At 39.3% G+C, this 15,996-nt stretch overlaps 1 protein-coding gene across 1 annotated transcript in view; it reads left to right on the top strand.

The window, feature by feature from the left end:
• Window positions 1–13,247, top strand: part of LOC117388836 (neuroligin-4, X-linked-like) — a 78,255-nt gene extending 65,008 nt beyond the window's left edge. The window contains exons 8-9 of the mRNA XM_033986384.2: window positions 3,770–4,382; window positions 12,843–13,247. Of these exons, the coding sequence (XP_033842275.2) occupies window positions 3,770–4,382; window positions 12,843–13,247 (1,018 nt within the window). The remainder of the gene's footprint in view (window positions 1–3,769; window positions 4,383–12,842) is intronic.
• Window positions 13,248–15,996: the final 2,749 nt, after the last annotated feature.

Below are 15,996 nucleotides of genomic sequence, written 5' to 3'. Positions count from 1 at the left end.
GTGTCCCGCTGCCATGGATCCTCATAAATACTACACAAGAGCTAACTTACTCAACTGAAATACACTGTTGTGAAGTTAAAGTGGATGATGTTGCTCATATTTGGGAAACTGGATTGCATCAGTGTCATAATGAAGTGCGATTGCGGTTGTGGTTCGTCATCACAAACATACCTCAAGTTGTGTTTTTTTTCATTCACACATGTTTAACACACAAACCCTGCATATTGAAAACACTCTGTTCCACCTTGTGATGTCATGGGGTAAAACAGGAAGTGCTCAGCTGTGTTTTTAAACTCCTCACACCTTCATTGGAATTATTTTGAGCTTTGGAGATATAGACAGACTTATTATAAGAACAGATTACACAAACATCTGCAAAAAACAAAAACAAAACACAACTCCAGGTTTGTTTTTGAGGAGGTAACAACATTCTAACATGGCTTAAAGCTCACAAGAGTCCGTTTTGTGTAATATAGGACCTTTAATGTGAACTTTTAGAATAAGTGTTCATTCACATTAGAGCAGTGCAATTAATCAAAATGGAATCTAGATCGAGATTCAGTCATTTTCGTAAAAGCATGTGTTGTATTTATAAGACATGTTTTTAATTCCCAAAGTTAAGGATCTAAACTTTGTGAGCATTAGGTTATTGACAAAGAGAGAAAGTGCTTGAATTAGGCAGCTTAAGTCAAAATTGAAGCATTATTATTATTATGTCTTATTATTATGTCTAGCCAAGTTAAAATTGCTTGAATTAAGAACATTTTATTAGGGTGACCAGACATCCCAGTTTACCTGGGACAGTCCCAGTTTGGTTTTGAAGCCTGTCTCCCCTGTCCCTAGAAATTAATCCAAAACTAGTGATTTGTCTCAGTTTTATACAAGAAATGTCCCAGGTGACTCTATTTTTGACCAATTTGATACCCGGCAATAGTAAAGACAAGAATATATTGTTATTTGTTTAGACAAAATACAGTAAAAATGTGCGTGAAAATGATCAGGACACAAACATATGTACTCAATTGTACTGACTAAAGTCTCTCTAAACATTATAGTGACTCACAAGATGAATAAACCACAACTGGACCAAGTGTATAATAATATTCTTAATTTCATGCTCTTTCCCCAGTTTTATTATTACCAAACACTCCAACCAGGCGGTGTGCCAGTTTTTGATTTTTAAGTCTGGTCACCCTGATCTTGATTTGACAAAATTTCTCTTGGCAAGTAAAATGATCACACTTAGCATAAGAAACAGCATCTCTTACTACTTAAAACAAGAAATAAAATGTTACGTTGCTTAAATTGTAAGAAAAAAAAACTAAGCAAAAAGGACTTATTCAATTGATAGATCACTTTATTTGTCAAGATGAATCTCTTCAAATCCAGCAAAATGTTCTTAATTTGTGTAAATTTGACTAGAGATTGACCAATGAGGTTTTTTTTTTTTTCATGGCCAATGCCGATTATTTAGAAACCAGAGCAGGCGATGGCCGATAAGCTCTGCCGACATTTTTGCGCCAATATGTTGGACCGATTTTTATTATTTTTCCCAAATTATATAATTTTAATTCACTACAAATTCACCCCAAGGTCTTTTTTTTTTTTTTTACCACAACCCTATAAGAGAGCTGTGCAGTCATGTTTTGTACAGCTATCTCTTCATATTAAAGTTTTAAAATAAAGCTTTGTGTGTAACTAAATCTCGGCCTATGCTGGAGATTTAAGGCCGATAAAAAGTCCAAGTCCAAATATCACCCCATTATCGCAGCCAAATGATGTATAAGTCTATCTTTAATTTTGACTTACCTACAGATTACTTTTTGCAGTGTCCACATCTGATAAGAAGGAACTATCAAGCCTCTTGTCAAATGAACTATCTGGAGAGAATCAGACCCACAAATTAAAAAAAGATGTATTTGGCGTTTTTAGAAGCATTCTGTCTGGACTTTTAAAACTTTATAACAAGCCTCTAAATCTCATTGTTAGTGAAATGTATTTTGTTCGTGCTCAGAAACCGCTTCAGTTTTAATTTCAGGAAATTTTAATCATAAGACATTACCACTAGTGATGTGACGTTTGTGAAAGAGTCAGCTCTTTTTGTTTCTAAATGTGAACGGTTGGATCTAGAGCTCATTTTTAAACGAGCCAAATCTTTTTCTTTCTAATTTGTATGTATTTCTGTATTGTTGTTTAAATCAGTTCTCACATTGGCTTGTGTCATATGAATAAATGGCAAAAGAACCGGTCTTTTGAACGACTCCCATCACTAATTATCCTTACGTCTGCATGATTTGTAAAAAAAAAATATCGAAATGCGCTTTTTCTGACAAGCATTGCGATTAGATTTGTGAGATCGTTAAACACATCCATGAGAATTGACAAAAAGACTGAAATATAAACTGACAAACCAAGAATCACATTTCAGAACTTGTTAGTACAGATCTAAACTACAGGGTTAGCACTTTTTTATGCAGAATAAGACACTGTTTAAGACATCTTTGTTGTCAACATTATTTCCTTGCATCTTGTTTCTGTGTTGTCATATTTTATAGTAGTTCATTGCTGCTAATTTGGAACAGGACTCAAGTGCCATTGTGGTCCTGTTCAGTGGGTTTAGATAAGGCACTGGAGCTGCTGGCATTTCACTTAATCTGAAGTCTGCAGTTTTCTTTGTGGATTCTGCAGTGATTTTTACCACATTGATAAAAAAAAAAGCACAAAAAACACCTGTCTGGTTGTTTCTATAGCCTCAGAAGCTCTAAGGAGAGTGAAGAGTGAATTGGAGGAGCAGTGAATAGACCTGACCCAGTTGGTTGCCGGTGGAAACGGTTGGGGAAGTGTGGTGATGTGGACATTTAAAGTGGGACCATAGACTGTATACTGTATATAAATGGACGTAGCTAACCTGCTAGATGCCACGTTCCGGCTCCTTCGACTCACTTTACATTAGAAAACTGTCACCTCTCTCTCTGTAACTGCCGCTGTCAGGCTTGTCATTTTGGGCTTCTGTCAACTGGCGAGAAACTTCAAAATAGTATCTTAAGATCTTGAGAGGGATCCTTGGTCCACTGCATCACTGACAACCTTACTGAAGGATGGCTCAATGCAAACAACAAATGAATTAAAAAAACAAAAAACCTTAATTAGATTATATTGAATTATAGATTATATTGAAGAAGCAGATATAAGTTGGCAATGACGCAATTGACTTCTACAGACAAAATGTTACTCTCTCTGTAACTGCTGCTGTCAGACTCGTCATTTTGGTTTTAAAATGTTAATTTGAACCCACTCTGTGTTTATATTTCACAATTTTGTCCGTAAAATGAAATATGAGCTTTTATAACAGGCCAATCCGGTGCTTTCTTTCTTCTCCCTGTGCGTTAGCAACAGGTTTAATTGGCCACTATTGCCCTCGTTGCACTGCTGGTTTAGCAGGGGGCGTAAGGGAAGTGTGAATACCTTTAACACCCTGACTCTTGATTGGCTCTTTGGTTGCTATGATACTTACACTCGGATTTCTTATCCCGGTTGCAGATTCGCCACTATAACTGCTAGCCTTGATCGGTTTCATTTGGCGGGAGCTAAATGTTATAGGCGATGTCACACTCACTCAGTCCACTTCTATTATTATGTCTGTGTTCTCTAGGCATGTTCCTCAAGCTAGATACAGTTTCTAAGCTCAAATCTTTTTCTATTTAATAAGAAATGACTGAATTACACACACAGTTCTGACAAAACCGTCTTTCATTCTGTTTGTGTGCAGGGATCCAAACCAGCCCGTTCCCCAGGACACTAAGTTCATCCACACCAAACCCAACCGATTTGAGGAGGTGGCCTGGTCCAAGTACACACCCAAGGAGCAGCTGTACCTGCACATTGGCCTGAAGCCTCGTGTGAGGGACCACTACAGGGCCACCAAGATCTCCTTCTGGCTTCAGCTCGTCCCACACCTCCACCACGTCAACGAACTGCTACAGTCTGTCTCCTCCTTCACCCACAGCCCCTCCCTCCCGGACGAGACCCCCTATTCCTACACCCGCCGCCTGTCCAAGGTGTGGCCCCCGAGCAGCACCAAGCACCCAGGGGTCCCTCCTGGCACCCCGCAGCCCCCTGAGTCTGCGCTGGGACAGGGGGGAGGAGAGGAGGGAGTGCGGAGCCCCCCGCCCGAGGACTACTCCACTGAGCTCTCCGTCACTATTGCCGTAGGGGCATCTCTGCTGTTTCTCAACATACTGGCGTTCGCTGCACTGCTCTACAAGAAAGACAAGAGACGACTGGAGCACCGCAGGCCCCGCCCACTTCCACCACCACGCCGTGACATCACAGCGGCGGATGTGGCCGCGCACCTGCAGGGGGAGGGGCTAATGTCGCTACAGGTGAGACATGAATGTGAATTCGTCTGTATAATATTGATATTTCACAGTGACATCACGCTGAGGGTGTTCTGCATGCATGTCTATGGAAGAATGCAGTTACCATGGTGATGCAATGCACACTGCCTGAGAAGTTTTAAGATTTAAGTATTAAATACAAAATGGATTTAAATACCATATTTTCAGGTGCTTGTGATCTTTACAGGCATTCATGGTGCTGTTTAGGTGTTTGACTTCCAAAAGAAAAGGTGAGAATAACAGAAAAAACTGGCTAATGGCTGATGCTAGCTAGCTTGTGACTGTACTGTTATTTGAGAGGGACTTTAACAGCACAAATCAGATCACCTGTTGTAGTTCAAAGTCAGTTCTTTATGGTCAGATTGTGTTAAAACAACTTGAGCAACAGAGCTTCAGACAGAGCAGTGCCTCAAGTTATCGTCACCCCTATAATGGGTGAAGATAAATGGCATGATTTTGACAAGTGGAACTTTGTGTATGCATTTTGCATGTTCTGCTCATGTCTGCATAGCTTTTCTCTGGGAGCTCTGGTTTCTTCTATCTACTGAACCATATACAATAGGGCCCAGGAGAATTTAAGAAATTAAAAATAGATTCTGATGTGGTACTGGTGGTACGAGGTGATTATTGAGATGCATTCAAGACTTGGCTGGTTAGTGGTTTGATCCCATTGTGATCTCATTGCTGTGTCCTTGGGCAAGTCATGTCACTTACCTTACCTAAAAACCTTAAGTTTAAAGATAGAGTATGTAGTCTACAATCTTGCTGTTTGAAAAAAAACCTACAATCACAACTGAAAATGGGTTGCCAGTACTTCAACCTGCAGATAGAAGACACGTACAAGCTTTTCTCTTTCTCAATATATGGACAGGCCGTGCCTCATAGAGCTGGAAGATATGGGGGAAAAAATGGATTGATTTTGATTTTCAATCTTCTTCCATCTTATTGAAAACATAGACTGGTGGACTTAAGACACAGAGAGCAGGGTGTCAGGATCACAGTTTTTATTTTGTGTTGATAGGACCAATAATTCTAAATTTAAAGTTTGAAATTAATTTGTACTCTATAGGCAGAAACAAATGTGTTGCCCTTGCACTAAATTAGGTCTTAAGTTTCACTCATAGTGAGAAAATAGTAGTTTACTTTCTGTAACTTGGAGAGGGAAGAAAACACTGGACTTCTAGTCAAATTGTGCAGATTTAAGTCAAAACTTGTGAAATGTGAGGACACGTGAGGAGACATACAGAGATGTGCTGTGACAAACAAGAGAGAGGTGACTCCTCTTCAGCATCACACACTCTCACTGCCACAGGCAGTCGTTTAAAATGCTCTTGCCTTATCATGAGCCTTCACTCACTGAGCTGCAGAGGCTGCACTAGCACTGATTCATGTTTGGCTTCAGATGCTGGGGTTTAGGTCGTGATAAAACACATCAGAGAGAGTCCTTTCCTTGGAGTTTAGCCTTTGAACATTTGGATTTCTGTTATCTGTTATGGGACACGGTATAATATCTGGGGACAGCGATAGGTCAAGTTTATGACATTTAAAACTTTTACTTGCAATTCCTTAAATTTCTTCATCTTCTTCATCGCCTAGCCATGTGAGTGATTAGCAGTAGTTGGAAGGGCTGATGGCTCAGTTTGGCAGCCTCCCCAGTTTCAGTCAGATTTGCTCTCCCTGGTTTAATATAAAATAAGATGCCCACACCAAGTATTACTGCCTGATGTGTTTTATGAGATATATTCAGGACACATTCACACATATTACATTTCCACAGACATGAGTTTGCCTAAAGCTTCACTTGGTGCATTAAGCTCATTCAGAACCTTCTTACCAATGCTTTTCACCCTGAAGTTGAGAGGAAATTCTCGTATGGCTTGTGAATGGAGAGGATTATATTGGACTATCCCTTAGCCGCTGATGGAAGCACAGATTTTCACACATTTGTCTTGAAGCTCTGTTTCTTTATCAGCAGAAAGTTCAAAGAAATAATCTCACATTATAAATCCTGTGTATGTAAACCACATCAGCGAATCAGCGGTTGTCAGCAAAATATAGCCAACACGGATATATTGCAAATACACTTTCAAAAATGATTATTGAGTTAGAAAACCCCATATAGCTATAGTACTTTTTTTCCGCAAAATGGGTTTAGTTTAGTGGATTGTCTAACTTTTCTAGCCAGCCTGTCCAACCATAGAGAGTACAAATGGAAGATATATCAGCTTCAGTATCGCTATCGCCGATATTGATACAGTTTCATCTATATTGTATATCAATCTGGTACCGATATTCAGCACCGATATTGCTGGTGCTGCCCATTTTTCATGTGTCCTTTTCAAACAGACTACTCAAAATGGAAATAAAAAAGTGTCATATGGCTGTACGCTTACACTAACATCTCACAAATTATTTTATTTTCCAGATAAACACGTTTTGTTATTATTTTTACACGCAGGTGACACTACAAGGTCAAGTTACAGGTCAGATTTATGGAGAGGCTACCCTTCGCACAGTAAGAATGGATGTTTTTGGAAGTCGTTTTTAAGCAGTAAAAACATCCGTACTGATATAAATGCTGGATGGGTATGTTTAATGCCTTGCTGTGGGACATTCCAGACAGAACAATAACGCTTGAGCAGAACCACCAGCCTCCTCAGCCTCTCCATCTCCTGCTTGGTCGAATGAATCTAATACAGTATAAAACACTGGTGCGTTGTTCACATGTACTGCATTTATTTGCCTGCTTCCTGTGGGTGGCTGGTGCGCCGTCCTGGTTGGTGTTTCGGTGAAATCACTCCCCAGGGGCACGGGTTTGTTTTATTAGTTCCACTGGGTAAACAGAGCAGTGGGGAGGTGCTTGTGGGAGGCTGGTGCTGGGCTTGTGCACTGGAGATATGGAGATAATGTTAGACTGTGGGCGTGTTATTACTGTCAGCCGAATTGTCTTGTAAGATATTATTGAGATTTAAGTCCTCATTTCACACTCTTCTAAATATATTTTCGCTTTTGGAGCTTTTAACCGCGTTTTTGAAGTATCTCTTTAACCTAAAAAAAATGCATGCTTTTACCTAATGGCGGCATCTACTTTTCTTCATGGAGGTAAACAAAAAAAAACTGAATATCATACTGTGAAATGTATACAATGCATTATCCATGGAAACAAGCAAGTGGTGTAGCCTGCTCATTAAAAGTTACACAGTGAACCATTAAATAAGACATTTTGTGGTTGTGTCTGCTGTATAGTTATGATCTATGACACCAGTGGATTATTATGTTCTAATTTGGACATTTTTGAGCTAAAACGACTTCATAAAAGAAACGAGTCTGCTAACTGATGCCTTAGAAAACCGAGGTGCCCAATGGGAGCTGACGTCGCCATAAACGATGGGGGTGGATCGGAACATTGATGTCTCGAATACAGGAGAATAGATATTACTCAAACATGCATGAGTCACTTTAAATACAACTTGGAGAGGGTAAATGAGAAGGGAAACAACTATACCATAGTTAAAAGCTCTAAAAAGTCAATTTTGCACCATAGCTCCTCTTTAATATAAAACAACCAGTCAATTAACTTTGTTCAAAACTGCAAAACTAGTAGGTGCCCCGTTTTAAATAGATTTTACTTTACTAGTTTATAATTAACAAACAGTTTATTGATTCAAACTTAGCAACTATGTATATAATCCCCTAACTCCTAACCTTAACCTATAAACACATCGCAGTGGATAATTAGCTCAGAATGCATAAAGTAAGTCAGGTATAACTTTGAACCACTGCAAACTATTTCTCTTTTTCACATTTGTAAAACAGTAAAAATCATGTACAGCGTCTTTAAAACTATTTTAATCTTCCACCAAAACTCGACTCCAGACTCTGCTTTATACAGCACCTACTAATGAAGAGAGTGGAGTGATCGCACCATAATGATTGTATCCAGTGACCTCCACGTATTGTCAGAGTCCCTGCCCTTTACTAAAGCTCTTGTTCAGGTCTCAGGAGGGAAATACCATCTGCATCGTGAGGTTATTAATGATCGGGTGTAAATAAAGAGATTCCAGGCTGGAGGATTAAACAGAGTTGCTGTGGATAGTTTATATTCTGGGGGAATCGTCTTTCCCCAGGGTCTAAACAACAGTAAAGTGAAGACAGTAAAGCATGTTTGAAGAGAATGCAGTTGTGTTTTAATAAATCAATAAAGTGTCTCTACATTATTCTGAAATTCAGCATGAATGCTGTGCTCACAAAATAGGGTTGTCAGAAGTATCAAAAAGTTGATACTAATTGATACCTGAAACTAGATACTCATTTGAGCAGGTACTGATACTAAAAAAGTCACGTTCACATGACATAAATTAACCTTATATTGAAAAATACCACAATGATAATTAAAAACACTCTTTATTTAGACAGTGGAATGTGTAAATCATAGTACTTTCTTTTATATTACCATGTGAGCTTATGTCTGTGTAATCGCTCAGGTAGGTTCCACACGGGAGTTACCTGTACTCTACTTCAAGTGGTGCCCACAAACACAGAGGAGAAAGTGAAGGAGGAACAACATGTGGAGAAAGCCCTCTCTGCTTGTGGTTATCCAAAATGGACCTTCAGTTGATCTAAGAGAGTTAAAAAACAGGACAACAGGGAATCTGAACCTAGAAGGAAATTCCTTACACAGCTGGTGTGTCTGAAAAGCTTTAGAGAATTTTCAGACAGTTTGAAATTCCAGTCTATTTCACACCCACAAACACTTTAAGACAGAAACTGGTTCACCCAAAGGATAAAACCCCGAGCCACAAAGTCATGTGGTCTACTCCATTCAGTGTAGTGGAGAGTGCAGTGAGAGTTACAATGGAGAAACTAAACAGCCACTCCATAAGAGAATGTACCAACACGTCACAAGAGCTCGTCTGGACCCCAGTCTGCCGTACATCTCCATCTCAAAGACACTAACCACTCCTTTGAAGACAGTGAAGTTCAGATCTTGGCCAAAGAAAAGAAATGGTTTGAGAGGGGAGTTAAAGAAGCCATTTTTGTTAGGAAAGACAATCCTTCCTTGAACAGGTATGGGCGTCTGAGACATAATTTATCTCCGATTTATAACTCCATCCTGAGACCCAAAGCAAACAAAGAGCACAAAGAAAACAAAAGAGCATTTTTGTCCAGTTGATACATTTAACTTAGGCTTTTACTATGGATCAGACCTGGACGACTGAAGGGTTACACAGACATAGTTTCAATAGTAGTTTTTATATCGATTAGTATCTGATTTTCAATAGTTCTGACAACCCCATCATGGATAATTAAATGCCAGACTGTAGAACATTTTAAGCAGAGCATTAGCATCTCCATGGTGACAAGCAGATGGCAGATACAAATTTACACTGTGCATCTTTAAAATAACTACATGTTGTGAACACTTTGAGCCTGTAGTGAATGAAACAAAGAACTGTAAAAAAAATAATAAGGCACATTAAAGTGTTCCTGGAGAAGGATGACACCACCTCATGACATCAGCATGTGAAACAGTTTTTGAGTTTTAGAATATGAAATGAATGTGTAGAACTAGTATTATCACAATCTTAAAACTGCTAAATTGTAAATACTGGATCTGAAGTTAGGTCTGTAATATATTAGTATAAACCAAGATAATTCTAAAACGTTTCAGGAAAGATTCATTTTCGTCCTCATTATGAAGTGTGGTTTTCTTGTCAATACTACAAATAATCTTGTTTTATTTCAATTAGTATCAGAGTATCTTTTGACAACCCTCTGCAGGATTACACATACATGCACCAATCCACCAAAACACAACTCCCTGCATGTTTTTTGGTGACGAAACCAAATAATAAGACAACTAAAACTTAAATCCTGAAACATAACTTGGCTTTTCATGTGCCCTTTGAGCTGAGAGTTATCTGAGGTCAGACTTTATAGCGACTGAGCCCAGCAGCTGCCCGTGGAGTCTATTCCATCATCTCTCTTCACGACAGGCACAATGTTCAGGAGAACCAAATTACCTCCTTTTCAGCCTCACCACCGCTCCCTCAGATCCCTACGCCCGAGTTTCCCCTATACGCCGGGCTAAACGTGACGCGCATCTCCACTCTGACAAATGCCTCTAATGAGCTATTGAGACTAATAAGGCTTTTAAATCGTTCCATGCTCTTCTCTGAGAATAACCGCCTATAAGAGCATCTGAATGTGATCTTACTTTAGTGTTGAATGGCACAATGGGTGTATATCTGAGGCTTTTGTAGGATAGTGTAAATTGATAAAACGGCTTTATGATGGTGTGAAAAGTACAGGATATTAAAGTTACAATGAATGACGGGAGCTGCCTGCTGTCGTAGTTAAGTCTGATTAAAAAGTCTGAAGTTGGAGCTAACTTTAAAGGTGAAGTAAAATTGACTTTTCAAAGTTTTTTACCATGTTATGTTGCAGTCCCTTTATCAGAAACATACCTGGAGTTGTATTTTTGCTTCATGTTTGTTTCATTAAGCTGTTCGTCCAAAGTCACCTTCTCTGAGCACTCCTGAAGAGGTTGAGAATGATCTTGAGCTGTATCAGAACAAGTATAAGACACATAGACTAGTAAACACCCATGGACATTACACAGATATAAGGACACATCGTAATATAAAAGAAAGTACTATGATATAATGCTGAAAATCCCATTGATTGTCTGAAGAAAGAGTGTTTTAATCATCATTGTGGCATCAAGATTTGTATTGATTATAGAGTCTGTTCCTTAGTATCAAAATGAAGTTTGAAATTGTAATATCGTGACAGCTTTTATCCCAAGGCGACCATAAGCATGTTTAAACGAGAATTAAAGCCACACGAATGCATCATATGTGTTCTTTAAAGGAGACATATTGTGCGAAATCTACTTTTATGAGCTTTTAACCAGCTTAAAATGGATTACCCTCGTCATCAGCTGTAACAGAACTGTATTTTGATTGATTCATGCGTGTTTAGGTAATCTCTTATTATGCTACTTTAATTTTTTGGGTGCTCAAAGAGTTTCAGTTTTCACCTATTTCTTCTCTCCGCCTCCTACTCAGGGAATAGGTTTTACATGTGCTATCAGAAAAAAAAATAAAAATAAACTTGCAGATGGTAGCTTTAACCTTCTACACCCCTATACAGCCTCCTCCTCCTGCTACAACAGTGGGTCAGGCACAGAGGTTAGTACTTTTGCCTGATAACAAGAAGGTTCCCAGACTGAGTGAGGACTTTCTGTGAGAAGTTTGCATGTTCTCCAGATTTCTATGTTTCCTTTGGGTGCTTTTACTACCACTATCAGTTAAACACGTGCAGGTGGAGGGTCTGCCATCGACTTGTCTCCATGGAGATGTTGTTGCGTAGCTAAAACTTTTCTCCTTGCCAAAACGTGGGCCCTATGTGCTGGTGCTTATTTCCCAGTAAAAGTAAAAAGGCAGCACAGGTACTGCTGAGCTGAGAGGTCAACTCATCAGGCGAGTTAAAATGGACCATCATCACCTTTTTGTGATGTTCTGTGGCTAATGCTAACTTGTGTGTTGAAATCCTAGGCATTTAAGTAGTACATGTGGCGTTCAGTGCTCATTTTATCACCCACTTAGCAACTTGGCTAGTCCAGGAAGATTTTGGAACACAACAGCCAGCTTTTTTGCTATAGCCATTAGCATTAGCTCTCCAAAACTGTAAATTATGAGATATCAAGTGTAGGCTGATACCAACCCATGGAGCACATTTACGGAAGGTTAAAGTCTCGATAAAAGTCACTGTTGAGTGTGTAAATCTTCTGATGTTTAAACTGGTATCTGAGCTAACAGCTAACCAAGTTTAATTTGCATTTATCTGGTAAACATCTAGTGAGCATTAAACATCATCTCTCCACACATTCATTTGTTTGTGAGGGAGCGTTCGGTTTGACATAACGCCTAGTAGCATGGGCAAGCCAAGTGATCGTGTTGTTGTAACTGCCAGAGACACAGAATTTGGTTAAAATCACATTATGTTCCAGTTCATTTCTGCTTCCAGTTGTCTCTATTGTCTCCATTTAGATTGTATTTGTTCAGATACTTTTAGAGGGTTTATACCACATGTGTCAAACTCAAGACCCATGAGTCAAATGTGGCCCTCCACATAATTTTATGTGGCCCTCGACAGAGTAAATTAAAAGGTATGATGGTCTTAAAATCTCAATTTATCATCAGATGGGCAGTTACACAGTCATATTTTTACATCTAGGCAAATGCATATGCAATAATTGTAACTTGAATAAGTAATAAATACAGAAAAAGTTAATTAATAAGTTATAAAATTTGTTAGATTTATTTTACATTTGGCCCTTTGAGAGTAGCCATTTTGCTGATGTGGCCCTCGGTGAAAATGTGTTTGACACCCCTGGTTTATACAGTATACTTCTTTGACTACCTCTTTGTGTGTTTGCAGGTGAAGCAGCTGGACTGTGACACAGCCTCAGCAGATGAGCGCAATAACGCCCTGCATCACCACACGCTCGACACGCTGGACGCCCTGGATGGTTTAGACACCCAGGACATCTACAGCACCCTGGACACGGTGCGCCTGACCTGCCCGCCCGACTACACCCTGACGCTACGCCGGTCCCCGGACGACGTGCCCCTCATGACCTCCCTGAACCCCGGATCTCTGCCCGTCACTCCAGGCTCCCACCCGGTTACCCCGGCCACACCCATGACGCCCATGACCCCGGCGTCTGTGGTGGGCATGAGGCACCCCCCTCACCAAGGCTACTCCCACCACAGCCCCTACAGCAACACGCACCTGCCGCACACGCACATCTCCACGCACACACACTCCACCACACGCGTATAACCATGGCAACACACGCGCCTAGACATGTATGGGGCGACATTTGTGCCGAAAAGAACCAAAATAAAAGTTTTTGTTCAGCTTTGAATATAGTAAAATATTAGTTAATATAGTCTGAAATTCAGGATATTCATCTTGTTTTAAGTCGTACTACTTAAGATTTATTTGGCTAGAAGGTTTTCATTTTGAAGGAGACATATTATGCAAAATCACCTTTTGGGAGCTTTTAACCATGTTATAATTGTTTTCCCTTCTCATTTCACCACTTGGTTTAGAGCAGGGCTGTCCAAACTACGGCCCAAGGGCCTATTGTGGCCCTCAGACCAATTTTTGTTGACCCTCAGGGGCCCTGCTGAATTGGCTCAAATGATGATAGGCAGCACTTTTTACATCAAATTTAAGTATTTAAGTAGTGCCTCTAGAATGTCAGTAACATCTTATGGTTTTGTGATACTGACTTCAAGTTTGTGAAAAATGTTTGGACTCTGTAGATTCCCATTTTCCCAAGCCCCCCTACATGCCCACTGTGATGTACCGTAAAGAGGCAGGCAGAAATCTGACCTTGAATGCTGCATTCAGTTTTTAAGTTGTTTTAGATCAACTATGTGATTTTAACTCTATTGTAACTATACAGCAGATATGAGCACGGTATGTCTTCTTTAAAATAATGTTTTTTCTTTTTTCAAGTAAAAATATTAACCAGTAGAGAAAGGATTTTTACTTATCAAGTATTTACTACTCTGGTCAATGTTTTTGCTTGTAAGAAAAGATACTTTGGGCCGACTTCAAACATAAAGAATATACAGACCCATTAACTAGATAAATTCTCACTTATTCAAACTACTCAAATAGTTTGTCTGAATTCAGGGCATTTTAAGTAATAGAAATTCTTGTTATGCTGAGTAAGTGCGAGGATTTATTTGGATTCATTTATCTTTGCAACAGGACAGAACCAATGTGAATAAGGAGATTTATCATATACTTTGTAGCATTGTAATACAAAACTTAAAGCTATACCATTTTTGCTAAAGATTAAGGGCTTTACATTCCATTATGATTATGAATAACTTTAATATAAATGTCCGTATCCCTTAAGTCCTGCTCTTGTCAAATTTCGTCTGACACAGGTGATGGCAGATTAGGTGCTTGTTGTCCTCCCGTAACATTAATCCCATTTATGATTTTTGACCTTCAGACTTTCGCTGTGTTCTCATTGTAAGGTCTGCTCTGGCTGACTTTCTTTTGTTTCGGTGAAAAATTATACCTGCACAAGCATGGCAATCCTCCAACAAATCGATTTTTGTAGGATTGAAGTTAGCAATATGGTAGCGCATTTCAAAACACAGAATTGATCCTAGAAACTTCAAGACTCATCATAAGCCCCATTCAGAACATTCCCGGGTCTGCTTTGTTCACACATAGCAGAACAAATAATCATAAGAACTAAAAAGTAATAATCGTGACAATTTTAGTACCAAAAATATATAATCAGTTCATTGTGTCCTCCAAAAATGTAAATCTATAAATTGCTTTTTACAAGGCTGTTCACGTACTTTTTTTATTTGTTCATGGTGTCAGTTATCACGAACAATCTTAAAATCATGGTGTTTCCTTTCACGAAAATTAAAACACTAAAATACACTCCAGCTATGTTGCTTAGGATCCAGAATACACACTTCTTCGATATTTTACGAAGATGTGAGTCTGGCCATTGGTGAATCTCGCCTTTTTCTCATGGATGCGATTGACAGATGGATTAGCCAATCAGGGGGGAAAAAATATCACTGGGGACTGAAAATCATGGTGGATTTCTGCAGAATCAATGAACGATGCACTAAACTCTGTTTTATTTTTAAATGAAATTTTATTTCTAAATGACAGGTGACCAATGAGCTCGTCTGTTTCACATGTCGTGCTGAAAAAAAAAACGTATCTGATTGCACGATCATGTTTGACCAGGTCTGAGACGCAGCGGAAGGCGTGGAGACCAGATTGATATCAATGCGTAGAGAAAATACAGAGATTTTATTCTGGCTTTGCCCGGCGACCAACTATGGGGACTCTTAACAAACAGTGAGGATTTAGAGACATCAACGATAGCGACACGATTGACCTAAACCTGAGAAACGACTCGTAACATCGTGAGAGGCTAAGAACAGTAATAAGCTAGTATAAACGAGAAATTGCATTTGACAAGCTTCATTCTTGCTATTTTTGCAGCACTTTGTTTAGCTGCTACTTCACATGGCAACAAATATTTTTCCAACTCAAACTGAGCCACCAAAGCACCTAGCTAAAAAGCTAAGCTCAAATGTGAATCCATCAACATCCACAGCACTGAAATGAGCTGAAGTTTAGTATTTACCAACTTTTAGCAGTTATAGATAGCTAATACCTTATTTAATGATGACTTCTTTTCTACTTTCTTTAAATAGTTTGTTTGGTATTTTTTGGCACGAATGTCGCTCCATAGCCACAATACAGACACATGACACAAGAGACTTAAATACCTCTACTAATTACCCTGCAGGATTGTTACCGAGCGAACGAGTAAGAGACTTTTTAACTGTAGCAGACTGGAGAAGCTGTCAGCTGTGTGTTGCATGATGGGAAACGGAGTCCAAAGTGGCAGATGCAGTTTTATGCATCGTTCAGACATCCAACTTTGGTTAAAAAAACACTGGATTTCTGCTTTTTCTACACCGAGAGAGAAAGAGAATAATTGCGGTTAATTTGGTAACATTTGGAGAGC

This window comes from Periophthalmus magnuspinnatus, chromosome 21, assembly GCF_009829125.3.
Source record: "Periophthalmus magnuspinnatus isolate fPerMag1 chromosome 21, fPerMag1.2.pri, whole genome shotgun sequence".
In the NCBI taxonomy this organism is placed as follows: domain Eukaryota; kingdom Metazoa; phylum Chordata; class Actinopteri; order Gobiiformes; family Gobiidae; genus Periophthalmus; species Periophthalmus magnuspinnatus.
Note: the sequence above shows the minus strand (reverse complement) of the source record. Positions and strands in the feature narration are given on the sequence as shown.